Raw genomic sequence first — 13,297 nt, 5'->3', positions numbered from 1 at the left:
GCTGTGGGTCTCAAGGTCTTGTGTTTCCGGCTGATTTGAGTTTGCTCTTCAAAATTCTTCTTGCACCAGAAATTCTGAAATAAAAGCAGAAAGCATTTTCAATTCAAAACAGGTTTGTGATAATTTTGTTTGATTGGACTTCAGCGTTTGATCGTTTTGCCTTCTCGATTATGATGCTAAATCAAAACTGATTTCTGATTTAAATACGACTGACGGTTTCAATATGTTGCAACTTCTAACTACATTTCACTTATGAGGTGTTCTAAAATGGGGGGTACAATTAATATTGACTCACAATATAGAATGTCCTTTCTTTACATTCAAGAAATTGTGTATTACTTCGGTATGTATACATTTTCCCGTTTCTGTGCATTTACACTTTATTTACTATAGACCTAAAAAAATGACATGACGTAAACTTTAAACAAAGAAGTACATTAAACACTATGTTCCAAAGGAGAAATAAGACACACGTACAGTGGGTGCATCTGTGTGTCCATTTATATATTTACGGTATGGCCACTGTATCTGTTACACACATATCGTGTTTTGATTTAAATAATTCATGTATTGTTGCAGAAATTATTGCATACATATCCAACATCTGTGTTCACTGCCTAAATGCCTTACAACACCTTAATTGTATTAAGTGTAATAAATATTGTTTCTTAATCTGAGACATTGACTGCCAATTATTCTGCAACGCTTTCGAAATGAGAGCCGTTGGAAGATGAATTATTCCCGCCCTGTCTTAAATGTATTATTCACCATCCTAAATTAGGCTTGATGAAGGAGTGTTCAATAAATTAGAAGACTGTACTGCTCTTATGTCTGCTTCTGTAGGTAGTCCACTTCTGAATTAACTGTGGTTTAATATCAACTACAAATTAAAATACAAAAGACATATTTATTATTAACAGTATTATGAATACTGGAAAGACTACATAGTTGCCCATTGAATGTGTAATCTGCATTGAATACACTGTGATGCAAAGTAATTGTAACATTATTTTTAAATTACTTAATTGGTGTCATTTAGCTTTCATAGAGATGGAGTCTGGATATGCCTTTTCCGTGGTTATGATTTTGAATTCAGACGCGAGGTCTCCTCACGTAAATTTCATGATATTCTGTAACAGTACTGATACTGTTTACAGTACTTTTGGAAATGAGTAAGTGATGAGTAAGCTGACATATCACGGTTTTAAAACCATCAAAGGCAACTAATTTTAAGAATGAAAGTTAACTGTTGTACAGATTTATTTTTGAGCTTTGAGAATTGACCTCGAAGAGGAGAGAGCTGGTCACATAACACATTCTTACAATTTAATAATATTGATACATACTATATATATGACCTTTAAATTATTTTATTATGAATAAAATAAACGTAAGAGGAAGTAATGCACCATGCCGTTCTTTCAATATTTTATTTTTTTCTCACGAAAGCAAGATAACATAACTTAATTTTGCAATATACACTTTTGTCCTAACAGGACAACACATAAAACATTTTAATTGACACAATGACGGTTGTTTTATAAATACAGAAATCCAAAATGAAACACTGTAAGTGCATGTACTTCTTCGTTTTGCGTAAAAAAACGAAAAGAAAACAAAACTTTGGTCGGTCCATATTGAAAATGTAAAAATCACATTTTGTTGAGAAGATAAAGATACATGCGTTCACAGTCTAACACATCGCACCATGGGTAACATTCATCACTGCCGTTACACCAAAAGTGCAACGTGAACGTTTTATAGAGGAAAATAAAAATACGATGTAAAACAAACCATAAACCTGGCTAATTTAAAGATGCAAATCCAATTAATAATAAAAAGAACACATGATTGTAAAGACATAAATTGGAGATTGGCATCTTATGTATTGCCTTTGCCTAAGCCTACTCGATGTTAATCGCTGAAAGCAACGTGCGGCGTTTCAGCTTTAAGCTTGCTGTTGATGTGGCAAAGAAATTAAATTGTGTCTCTATAATACAAACAGTTCAACTGACATCTAAGCACGCCTCAACATACAAAAAAATATAGCCAGCTATCGTTTAAATTCAACAACTTAAAATTTATTTCCCAAATCAATACAGGCCATTAAAAATGCCTGGAAATAAAATGACCTACAAACTTTTTTTAAAAATGGACAATTATTAGTTTGAATTAAAACCGGCGATTGCAATAGTTTTAAAAAGCATTCAGTATATTATGTGGCTGGAAACACACTTAGTAGACGTATCAAAATCTAAAAATGTAACTTACAGTAAAAAAGTAACAAAGAAACACAAGCGATCTATTAAGACCTCAAACGGTACTTACTAAAAATTGGCTGTTTTTTTTTTAAAGAAACTGGGTGGTAATTCGACGCGCTTGTATGTTGAAGTTGATGTAATGGGTTATCGAAAAGTTTCGATATTTAATACAAAATGGGAATGAAGTTTATATAAAAAAGTGTATTCCCCTCGACATCGAATTATTTATTTCATATACTGTATGTGGCAGTGCGTTCCTTGACACTAGGCGCACGTTTCAGCATTTCACACAAAATTGATTTGATTGTTGAAGCTGCCAAATTAAATTCGTATTGAAAATATCAGCTTGTCAAGCAGTGAGAAACAAGCTACATTTGGGCCATTTAAAACTGTCGTTGTCCCCTTTTTGCATGAACGTAAACAGAAAGAAGAATTAAACATGAACGAAGAAATTGTCATTCACAGAACCTGGAGATTCTTCCTAGGTCAAAACATATTAAGAGGCTTTTTAGGATAATATGTTTTGTAGTTTCTTTCGAGCGCTTCAAAAAGAAACAGTATAAATTTGACTTGCCGATAAACTAGGCATTCAGCAGTTATTCTTGCAGAATCAATTTGTGATTGTGCTTTACAGTAGCCCACTACTCTGAAAATCTTCAGTTCCTCAGCGAACAAAAATTAAACGATTTTTAAAGAGGAAGGCAATCTGTCTTCCGCCTTATACAAAAATAAGTAATACTTTTCAACATCAACTATTTTCTCGTGACTTGGAGGATGTTTCATTCTACGTTATCTTAAACAACGCTTTTCAATATGTTGCTTCACACACAAACGCAAGTTTTAGATTGGAACGAGGATTATGCTGAGTAACTACGCTCATCGTCACCATTATAGAACAAAAACGAATGATCATACATGAATTTCAAACTTCTCAATGGATGTCCATGAATTGATCAGATTTTTCCCTTAAACCTAAATGTGACATGTCTCTGTGGCGCTCCCCTTTTAGTTCTGCAGGCGCATATACTCCTCAATCCATCTCGCTGTTGTCATCCTGTTGTGCGTTTTAGCCAAGTCACAAGCAGTCTTTCCCTCCAGGTTCCGATGCAGGGGCTGGGCCGTCCGCTCTATTAGGAATTTAACAACGTCCAAATTGCCTTCCCTAGCCGCAAGGTGCAAAGGCAGATTCCCCTCTGTGTCCTGGATGTTCACGTCGGCGCCGTGCTCCACCAGAACGCGCAACGTGTCCTCGTAGCCGTCCCGGGCAGTGTCGTGCGTCACAGTAAGGCCGCCGAGAGGGTCTCGCACGTTGGGATCGGCGTTCGCCCGCAGCAGGACCTGGGCTATGGAGGGGTTGCCAAGCTTCATGACCTAGAAACAGAAAGCACGTTAATTATTAGTTGCATAAAACCAGCAGATTATTTATTTTGATTTTGAGTGAGCCAAGTGAAAATAGCTTTAAATGCAACAATAATAAACACATAGGTTTAAATAAATATAAGTAGGGGCATTGCAAACTATTCTGTTTCTGAGCACCTTTAGTCTAATTACATTGGCAAAAATGCAGGTTCCGAATACATACCTAAGGCTTGGCAACTTTACCTGTGTTGCAGTAGGCAACCAAAAGACGTTTGATGCAGTAGGCCCTAAAATATTCCAGACTGTGGCAATTTTATAGACAATTTGAAATACTCCGTGGTTTAAAGTCAACAGCATCTTTCGAATTTCTTAGGGTAGCATAACTTTACTTTCAATAAATTGTTTGACCTCAGTTACGGAGCCGATACAATACAAAGTTATTTTCCATGAGGATGCGAGAGTTGGGGCAGAGCAGTTTTTCGGCTTTTAACGATTCTTTGGATTTAAAAAAAATATTAACAACATTAATTAAACCGCCATTTTAGAGTCGCACACTTTCCATTTTGTATCAGTTTTTCAGAGTTCTTTGGTAAACTGCTCTTATAAAACTCCTTATGATTCTGTATTAGATATTGTATAAATTATATATCACAGTTCTTGGGGAAAACGTGAAATAGCATAACTTCTCTTAAGATATATTTAAGTTTAATATTTCATTATTTTAATTCCAATTTTCCATTAATTAATTATTATCATGTTCTAATATGCCCTTTTACAATGTATAATATTCTGTAAGAATGCAATGTCTCTTTAATAAGATCTGTCAAATTTTAGCAGGGTGTGTTTTTTACAAATATGTGCGATTTTGTAATCTCAAAGTTTTCTCTTAAAATAGGTATGTGGAAGGAACAAGTGGCTCATATAGAAACTGTAGGCCTATTTGCAATTCTGTCATTTACAAAGGGCCAGAATTATTTTTATTATTGTACTTAAGATATCTGAAAATACATACTTAATACATTTATAATGTACTGTACCTGATTTTTCCAGCTTAGATTTAAAACATACTTTACATTAAAACTGCACACCAGGTCTATGAAGTAACTTAGGTTTAATTATGTTATGCTTTAAAGAATCCAATTGAAGCTCACACAGTCTTTGGTAATTACTATTGATTTTTTCATGTAAAATGAATGACAAAAACCTGCTAAACAAATGAGTTTCTGTAGGATAACTATCGTAGAAAATCATTTTGTTTGATAGTTGCTCCTCTATTTTCCATAGGTTTAATATGAAAGAAGCAAACTGTTTAGTAATTTAGATAGGACTGTATAATACATAAAATACTTACAGTATATACAGTAAGACACTGAATGGAAAATTAATGTTTTTTAAACAGTCTTAAATGTTTTCCACAAAATGCAAATGGCCTATTTTACAGGCTATAACTAAGCCTCTAATCACCAATCTCAAACAAAACAATAGTTAGATAATTGCAATTTCAGGTGATTCACTTCAGCACGCGTTATCAAGTTAAATGTTAAAAACAGATGCTCACAAAAGCAGTAGGAGTATGAGTTCACTATGACCTTAGCCTCCTCACTCCTATTGCTTATAGGTGGCAATACGGGCCCTGTGCACATTCAATGGACCATTCTCTTCCAAGAATAGGTGCCAGAGAGAGCTAGTTCTCCAAGGAGGCTAGTTAGGGAACTTTGGGATGTGCTGGCAATACAAATACTGAAAGTAAAGCATATGAACATCACTGTTAGCACCAAGACAGTCCTGGCCATTAACACCTACTGTAAAGAACATGTGGGAGGTACATTTATTTTCTACTAGAATCATCTCAATAAGGATGTGGGTTTGGCTATGCAATCAAGTTCAGAGAGATTGCATTCTCCATTTTGGCACCTGTATCTGGGTAACACTCCAGCAGTTTTGTAACGGTCGTTTGACTTCATTGTAATCTTCCAAAATTGTGTCCGGTATTCCGAAAGTGAGCATTCTCCTAATTCTGCCTTTTTTCTTCCCCTGGGTACCTTGACATCTTGTGACAGCTTTCCAAAGAGTAAGAATTGGAAATTCAAACATACTATTAACCGTTACTTTTAAAAGTATTCTACTGAAAGGTAAGCAAGTCAGTATTCGTTATCCTGACATAATGGATTATTGAATGACCATGTAATAACTGTTAGGCCTTAGAAAACTGAAATTGCACCTGAAGAAATACATGTAATTATCATGCCTGTGAACATTTAATCTCCAAAGAGTGAAGAGCTGGGAGTAAAGATTCACACGTGCATTATTATCCCTTCAGATTTAGATGTATTTCTGTAAAACAATACTGCACTACCAATATTGTTATTTGAAAAAAAGATTGACTGCAAAAATATTTCTAAGTACACTAGGCCTCACTGTTTGAAAGCTGTAGCTATTAACTGAGATGGTTTATACAGAATTAAATAATACTGTAGCTGTCAGTAAAAAAAAGGACAACCTATTATAGACGAATGACACCGATTCATTGTTACAATCATACAATATAACCTAATACCAATCTGATATTTCAATTTAAATACAACACTGATAAAAGATATAAAAAGGCAGTGTTCAGTTTAAAATTAATAAATCTATTAACAGCTCAATATGCAAAGTCGTTTGAAAGTACCAAGATACTATGAGGCCTACTATTGCCTACATTAAATCTTGATAAATAATTTGAAAAAGGTATCTTTCTTAGTTCTGCTTTGGTGCACTGAACCGATTTTCTTTTAGTTTTCTCCACATTAGCCTGCCTAGAGCAAGGTAAACACTCTGCCTTCAATGTAACAGAACATGAACGAACTTAAAGCATTTGAAGTGATATACACATACACTTCTGCCCATCGTAGGGAAGGGGTCTAATTTTAAAACAGGTTAATACCACTTAGTTGCAACCGTTAATTTTGTTTTCCTTTAAATTGAAAAAAAAAGAGGATGTGGATACTCTTAGTTTACATCATAAAACCTTGTTATTATAAATGAAAAAGGAATGAAATAGTACAGTTGCAGGCTGCACAGAAACATATTTTGTCCATGCGGTTTTTAAAATATACTGCAAAAGCAAGTAGGTAATAAAAACAAATGCAATTAAGAACAGAATAAGATTATTCAGGGCACTAAATCTAATGTTTGTGGTTCTCAGAAGGAACAAAAAAGGATTAAGTAGCCTATTCTATTTTTTTTCCATAACATTATCGTATAAGTCTTGATTATTCTGCAAAGCAAGACTGAGGCCAGAAAATAAAAAGTAGGGCTTGATCTGTTTAACTGGCAAATTTAAAAACGTTGCCCCTGGAGTCTCTAAAATGAAATGGGGCCACTACATTGAAAACATGCTTAAATTGTTCTTGGGATTCCCCTGTAGAGAGTTCAAAAAGACAAGCTGATAGCTGGCCTTTTCTGCCAAAGCCTGAAAGGATAAACATTTGTATGAATGTATGACATTATGTATTTTTAGACAGTGCTAACTGTAAGCTGAAACATATTTGAGAAACAAATGCAGTTGCAGTGTCTTCACCCTTTACTTCAGATAGTCTTCCTTCACCCAATACTGGTGAAAACTACACTATTTGGCGCTCAAAAAGAAACAACACAATTTTGTGGTAAAAACCACACCGAAAATACAACATGCCTTTCTACTACAATCTTGTTGTTTTAACACTGCTTTTTGTAAAAAAAACGTATTATATTGGCAATTGTGAAGAAGAGTCTTTTTCCTGTTTGTAAAAAAAATTGTCCTCAAATACACTTCTTGAGTGCACATACACATATATACAGTACATATGAACACAAACATATGTGTATTTGTGTATATATGTATCACTGCATTCATTTATACACAGTACATGCATAAACATCTATATCAAGATGGAGAGTACACACACTTTGAATTTACATTCCATGGTTTTGGAAATAAAAACCAAAGACTGGAGCAAATCTGTCCTTGAAATTTAGTCTGCTTTCCACACTCAATTTTTATTTAAACATATTTTTAAAAGTGTCCAGATGCCTAATTACATTGTTTATAAATATTGGATAAATACAAAAATAGGTATTACATACTACTATACAAGTATAATCTGTAGGCCGGTGTAAAATAAGGATATGTGGTATTGCTATTTTTTATATACAGTAGCATCTTTCTTTTTTGTTTCCAATTTATTTATAAAACATTAGGTCTACCAGAGTTTGTCTGATATGTTATTGCTGTTCACTTTCACAGACTTTTGTATAGCTATCGAGGTACTACTCAGCTTCCAAAAACTAAAATAAGCTTAGGCTGTTTATATATGTTTTGTACTGCTGAATCGAACCACAAAACAACAGCTTTTATGTTTGTAATGTGGTTACAAAAATTTACTTTAATCTATTACTAAACTTTGGATTCTGTGTGGCATAATCAACAAAATAATGTTAAATTATCTAAGTCTACCCTCGCACATACAGTAATACACATTTAAACACACCTTTCTGTACAATTAACTCTTGACTGAATAAGACAAAAACATTTTTAAAATAAGTGTCACTGAGACCTATTAATTAACACTGGAAACAGTGAATTGATCAATTAATATATTTTTAGCTAAGGTGACCAGGCCAATAATTTATGAAATACTTAATCTGTTTTCTCCTTACTATCTCACAAGAGTGAATGGGGAGTAGTGTTTATTTATTTATCTTTTGAGTTCCGTTTGTTTACATTTTGCGAAACGTTGATTTTTACTCTGGAATGATGAGTACTTTGGTTCGTTTTCTATGTTTGAAACTGCGTTTGTCATCCGTAAATTTGCAATTCGCAGTGATGGTGAGTTTGAGGTCTGCCACATCTCTTTCAGTATTAGCGCAGGACAGTCCCTACTGTAAATTATTCTTGTCTGAGTTATCCAGTGATTATTAGAAGTGTTTTAAAATAATATTACAAATGATACATACCTCCCACGGGTTAAAAAACCTGTCATAGTTCCAAACTGATATCCAATCAAGATAGGAGATAAATGCATTCTGCTTATTCATAGAAATAATTATTGTCTTCTAGTCTATCAAGCGATATTTCACACTACTGACTGTAGTTATGGCCTTTACTTGAAACTAAAATTATTGATAAATATGTATTTTTAAAAATTCAGCTCCCCTCAGAAACCGGGGGTCAGGTTTCCATTCCAGATTGCAGAAATAAGGAGGTTGTACTCTTATTTTTTAAAGTGAATTAATTCTACTTGTTATCGTAATATGGAATAGAAGTTCTCACATTATTAATTATAAAGATATAAATACATATTCAACTTAGGCCAAGCCGTAAAGTATGTGCTGTACAGAACGGGTTATTTTTACTGTAAGGTATCAGTCCGTGGATCGAGGTACTGCACATAAATGAACAATTAGCAAGGCTGCTTATTCTAATCAATATCTCAATGAAGGTCGAACATTATACTTTACATATATATGAGCTACATGATGAGAGATGTAATAATATACTGTAGGTTTGTGTGTATCTGCAGTTAAGGTCAGATGAGTATACTGCCTCCTTTTTTTTTATATGGGCAGTTACCGAGACACTATTTTGCGACGAATTTTCTATAGTTTTACATACACGCCGAGATTCCCAAAGGCTAGCCTTTTAAAACATATTCTTACTAACGTAATCTGTCTTTCTTTTATGAACAACAGACTATGAACACAACGAGACCGTAAAAGAAGCCGAATTAGTAAAAGAATGATATGCGATGATGCAAAATGCGAGTATTTGACGTTAGTGATTTTCGCGGATTTCGAAATGCCCAGGGCTGGAAAACCGGACTCGGATGGAGCAGCTAACCACGAACGAAGAAGAAAACAACGTCCCACGTTAAGTATAACCTCCACTATCTTTTCAGCAGACTGATAATATTGTTTTCTAAAGACAATTAAAAACATCTTAATTGACTTCATCTGGAACAGAGAAAAGGGTATTTATGCCATAAAATAATCATTCATTTTTCAGATACGTCACGAAGCTACCTTTTGCTAAGGGTGTCAAACATCTGTACAACGGTGCATCCTATGGACCGAGTCCCACAGCAAAATTACCGCTTCTTTTTTTAACTAAAATGTGCAATTTTGTCTGAAGAAACGCAATACCAACCTGCAAGGCAGTCCTGCCAAACTCATTCCTTTCATTTACATTTGCCCCCGTTTGTAATAACATTTCAACTTCAGTTAAATCGCCCCTTGCAGATGCACTGGCAAGCCTGTTTGCTTCTGAAGAACCAGCCATTCTTTATGGAAATAAAATATTTGAAAAATATTTTCTTGGGAAAAAAAGTTGGGTGTTATTTGTAACAGTACGCTCTGCTTCTTTTTTATGGTAAACCTATAGTGACGCGAGCCACCAAAAAGGTTGTAGTAAATATTGAACAGTAAAAGAAACTGGGCTTCGGCCAGGGTCCGCCTCCCTTTTTAACACCATCCCACAAACACAATCCACTTCATTTTTACATCAGTTCGAAAAATCGGGATGTCCAGCCATTCCAGAACGAGGAACACAGATCTATATTTTTTCACTGAGCATCGCTCAGAAAACAAATCCATCATTAATGCCCTCGGAGACGCTCGGTCTTGGTCGGGTTTAGGAGAAATCCCTTCGTACCCGGATTTTCTGCCGATGACTCCGCGCACTGTTACTGCTTAAAATAAATTATTATAGACCCTAGACCCCAGATACTTGACATCTCCTGTAGTGGTTTCTTCAGAAAACCCGGCTGCTGGAAAGACTCCTCTTAGCTTATCCGTATTTGAAATCCAGGAATCGCTTTTTCTTCTACGGAGAAAAACACCAAGGTGACAGATAAAAGATTCAAACCTGTCACCACGCGTTTGCAACCGGGATGCGCAGAGGTCGAAAAAAATGCAAAATTAGCTAGTTGGTGTCGAAAGATTTAAAATGTTTTTGTGCCCACCAACGTATTGGTCGGGTTCAGAGATGATTAAAAAAAGTCCCGGCTTCTGAGCAACAGTCATGAAGTGAGCTACATTTAACTCATTTCACAAACCGTTTTCTGTTTGAAAAGCGCGCTTGGCATTTAAGGTAAGTTCCTTGAATCGCCCTCAAAAATGGTATTTGCCTTTCACAAATCCAAATAGGCAAACGCTGTCATACAGGTGCAACCCATATTTCGGTTACTGTATCCCAAAAGCGATCAGTTTAAAAATACAGGTAGTCACATCGCCAGCGGCCGTCCACACAGCATATCCGATCATAAAAGAGCATGGTTTTAGTTAAACCGGTCCTTTTGCAAACAGTAAGTACGTTTCAAAGCCAGTCTTAATGCAATTCTGGACTGAAAACAAAAATGGGGAAAAATAGGTCTGTTTCTGTTTAACGAGTAGCTGTATCCAATGACATCTTAAAGGCTGTGTTTTCAAAGTTTTGTGCAAACTTCCCGCCCATTTTTGTAACTGTAGAAATAAGGGTTGCTCAAATGCGTCCTGCTTTCTTCATTATTGATGAGAGGTTGTTTATTTCGGTTAAAAAAGGCAACACCACGATATCGCGGCAATGCAGTACAGTATCTTCACAAAACAGGTACGGTATTGTATTCCTCCATCTCGGCCCTTCCTTTTCGCTTTTTAAAATTTGATTGTAAAGCCATCTCTCTGTAGTGATTTGTTACAGAAACCTAGTACCTTCCTGCCTTTGTGTCGTATCAAGGACCTCACTCGCATTAACGCTGATCCGCTTGCCATAACCTTAAAAGCATTATTTCAACACTGATAATATTTGCAATAAATTTCTGTTGCTCTCCCCCCTCCCCGACCTCATCGCAGTTCCATTTGCCAACCCCACCTTTTTGCGTAGTTTTTTTTTTTTAACACGAGTGATTTTTTTTTGAAAAAGTGGTTTGTTGCTGTTCATTGACATCACTCATTTTTGAAAAGAGGGAGCTCCTCCGACTCTTCCGCCCACACAGCTAACGAACAGATCAGAGGCGGGGCTGACAGATACAGTCGCTTCTGAAAGAGCAGGGGGAGGCGAGCTGGGACTGGACCGCTCTGTCGTCGCTCCGGCTTCTACGGGAGGGGGCAGGGGCGAGAAACCTAGCTTGCCTTACTCTCTGACCAAAGCCACTGGGACAGGATTTTGAATTAGACGAAAACCGTACCCAAATTCCACCTCTGTAGAGATCAAAAAGTCACATATTTCATTTGCACCTTCAGGTTTTTAGCTTTTCGTTATACACGGACCAAGAAACATCGTATACAGGACTTTTATCAAGAGAGTCATTTACATTCTGATGTTTTGTCCTTTAAACTCTGTATTACCGGTATTTTAAAAGTATCGGTAACCTGAAAATCATAGCCAAGACCCTTGCGAAGTCTGCGTCTTCGACTTGAACGCTTGCGAAACTGTTTTACCATTATGTGTCAGTCTTTTTCCCAGGTCGAATTATCTACCTTGCTAATAACGCAGCTTTCAATTTCTACAAGGCTTATCAACTGGTACGTTTGGCCAATAGCTGTTGGGAACCAAATGGAAAAAAGAACGAAAATAAACGACGCCACAGACCGTGTAAGACTGGAATTATGAAAACGATTCGCATTCATATCTCACTGAAACGATAGTGATTATTTTTAAAATTTCTGTTACTTTGTGGTAATTTGGCATCTCAAGATAAAGATGATAATACATTTACACAGCGAAACATATATACTTGCTATCAGCATTATGCTGGAATCAAGCGTTCGTTTTTCTCCATAGTGACAGTGCTGAGCTATATAATTAACTCGCCACGCTACATCTAATCTCATTTGCTATATGCCTTTTCAAAAAGGTTATACGCAAACGAGCCTTTTTTATTTTATGCACTTTAAATATGAATGGTGTTCTGCTCCCACAGATGTTTAACATTAACCAAACTGAACACGAAAACCCCGTAACAGCGTACAGTGTGTTGGCTGAACGGTGCGCTCCCAAGAAATGCAATTAACGCAATCAGGTCTGCAAGTCCTTCTTGCCCCTGGGCCGCCTCCACCCTTGTATGTCCAACATGCGAGTTTCAAAGGCTACAGCAGACGACAACCAAACAAGACAAGCAAAAACAGCAGTCATGCAGAGCACGTATAGCAGATAAAAACTGGACATTGTGGCAGAGCAGCAGTCTGTCGTGAGCGCCTGCCTGGTGTGTACTCAAGCAGCGCTGCGCCCTCTGTCTCTGAAAATGAATGGAAATATTTTCTTCAGTTTTTATAAATAGCGAGTGCCGCCTTGTGAAACATATGCTGTACTTTCGCACCAAAACGTGTGCTCTGTCGATTGTGATTAGAAATGAAAATGATTGTACTACATAAAGAAGGAGGTCTTGTAGTGAGATTTACACAATGTATCCTCTAATTGAGACAATAACAGTTAACTTGACTGTGTACAGCAAGTTTCTCATGACATGTAGTCAGGGTAAATTAGTGGCACAGTGACGACGTCATGATGACAGATTTCAGAAATTAAACAGTATACTATACATTTAACAATCGGGATCCCAGACAACTGTGTGGGTCATAAGTGAGACAGGGCACTTAGGTCATTCTCCTTATTGGCAAGGAAGGCAGAGACAGGGCACTTAGGTCATTCTCCTTATTGGCAAGGAAGGCGTAGTGGTTAG

The 13,297-nt window shown here is 36.2% G+C and overlaps 1 protein-coding gene across 1 annotated transcript; it reads right to left on the bottom strand.

The window, feature by feature from the left end:
• Window positions 1–1,416: 1,416 nt before the first annotated feature.
• On the bottom strand, window positions 1,417–11,604 carry cdkn2c (cyclin-dependent kinase inhibitor 2C (p18, inhibits CDK4)). Its single transcript, XM_006635245.3, has 2 exons — window positions 9,787–11,604; window positions 1,417–3,632 (listed from the first exon to the last, which is right to left on the bottom strand). The coding sequence occupies exons 1-2, from the start codon at window positions 9,916–9,918 to the stop codon at window positions 3,267–3,269; spliced, it is 498 nt and encodes a 165-aa protein (XP_006635308.1). The 5' UTR covers window positions 9,919–11,604; the 3' UTR covers window positions 1,417–3,266.
• Window positions 11,605–13,297: the final 1,693 nt, after the last annotated feature.

Source organism: Lepisosteus oculatus, chromosome 9 (assembly GCF_040954835.1).
Source record: "Lepisosteus oculatus isolate fLepOcu1 chromosome 9, fLepOcu1.hap2, whole genome shotgun sequence".
Taxonomy (NCBI): domain Eukaryota; kingdom Metazoa; phylum Chordata; class Actinopteri; order Semionotiformes; family Lepisosteidae; genus Lepisosteus; species Lepisosteus oculatus.
This window is presented reverse-complemented; position numbering and strand designations above follow the sequence as displayed.

Coding starts and splice junctions, on each gene's coding strand:
- cdkn2c (XM_006635245.3), bottom strand. CDS start 9,918: ATGGCTGGTTCTTCAGAAGCAAACAGGCTTGCCAGTGCATCTGCAAGG. Junction 3,633..9,786: donor TTGGCAGGACTGCCTTGCAG/GTTGGTATTGCG, acceptor TTCTGTTTCTAG/GTCATGAAGCTTGGCAACCC.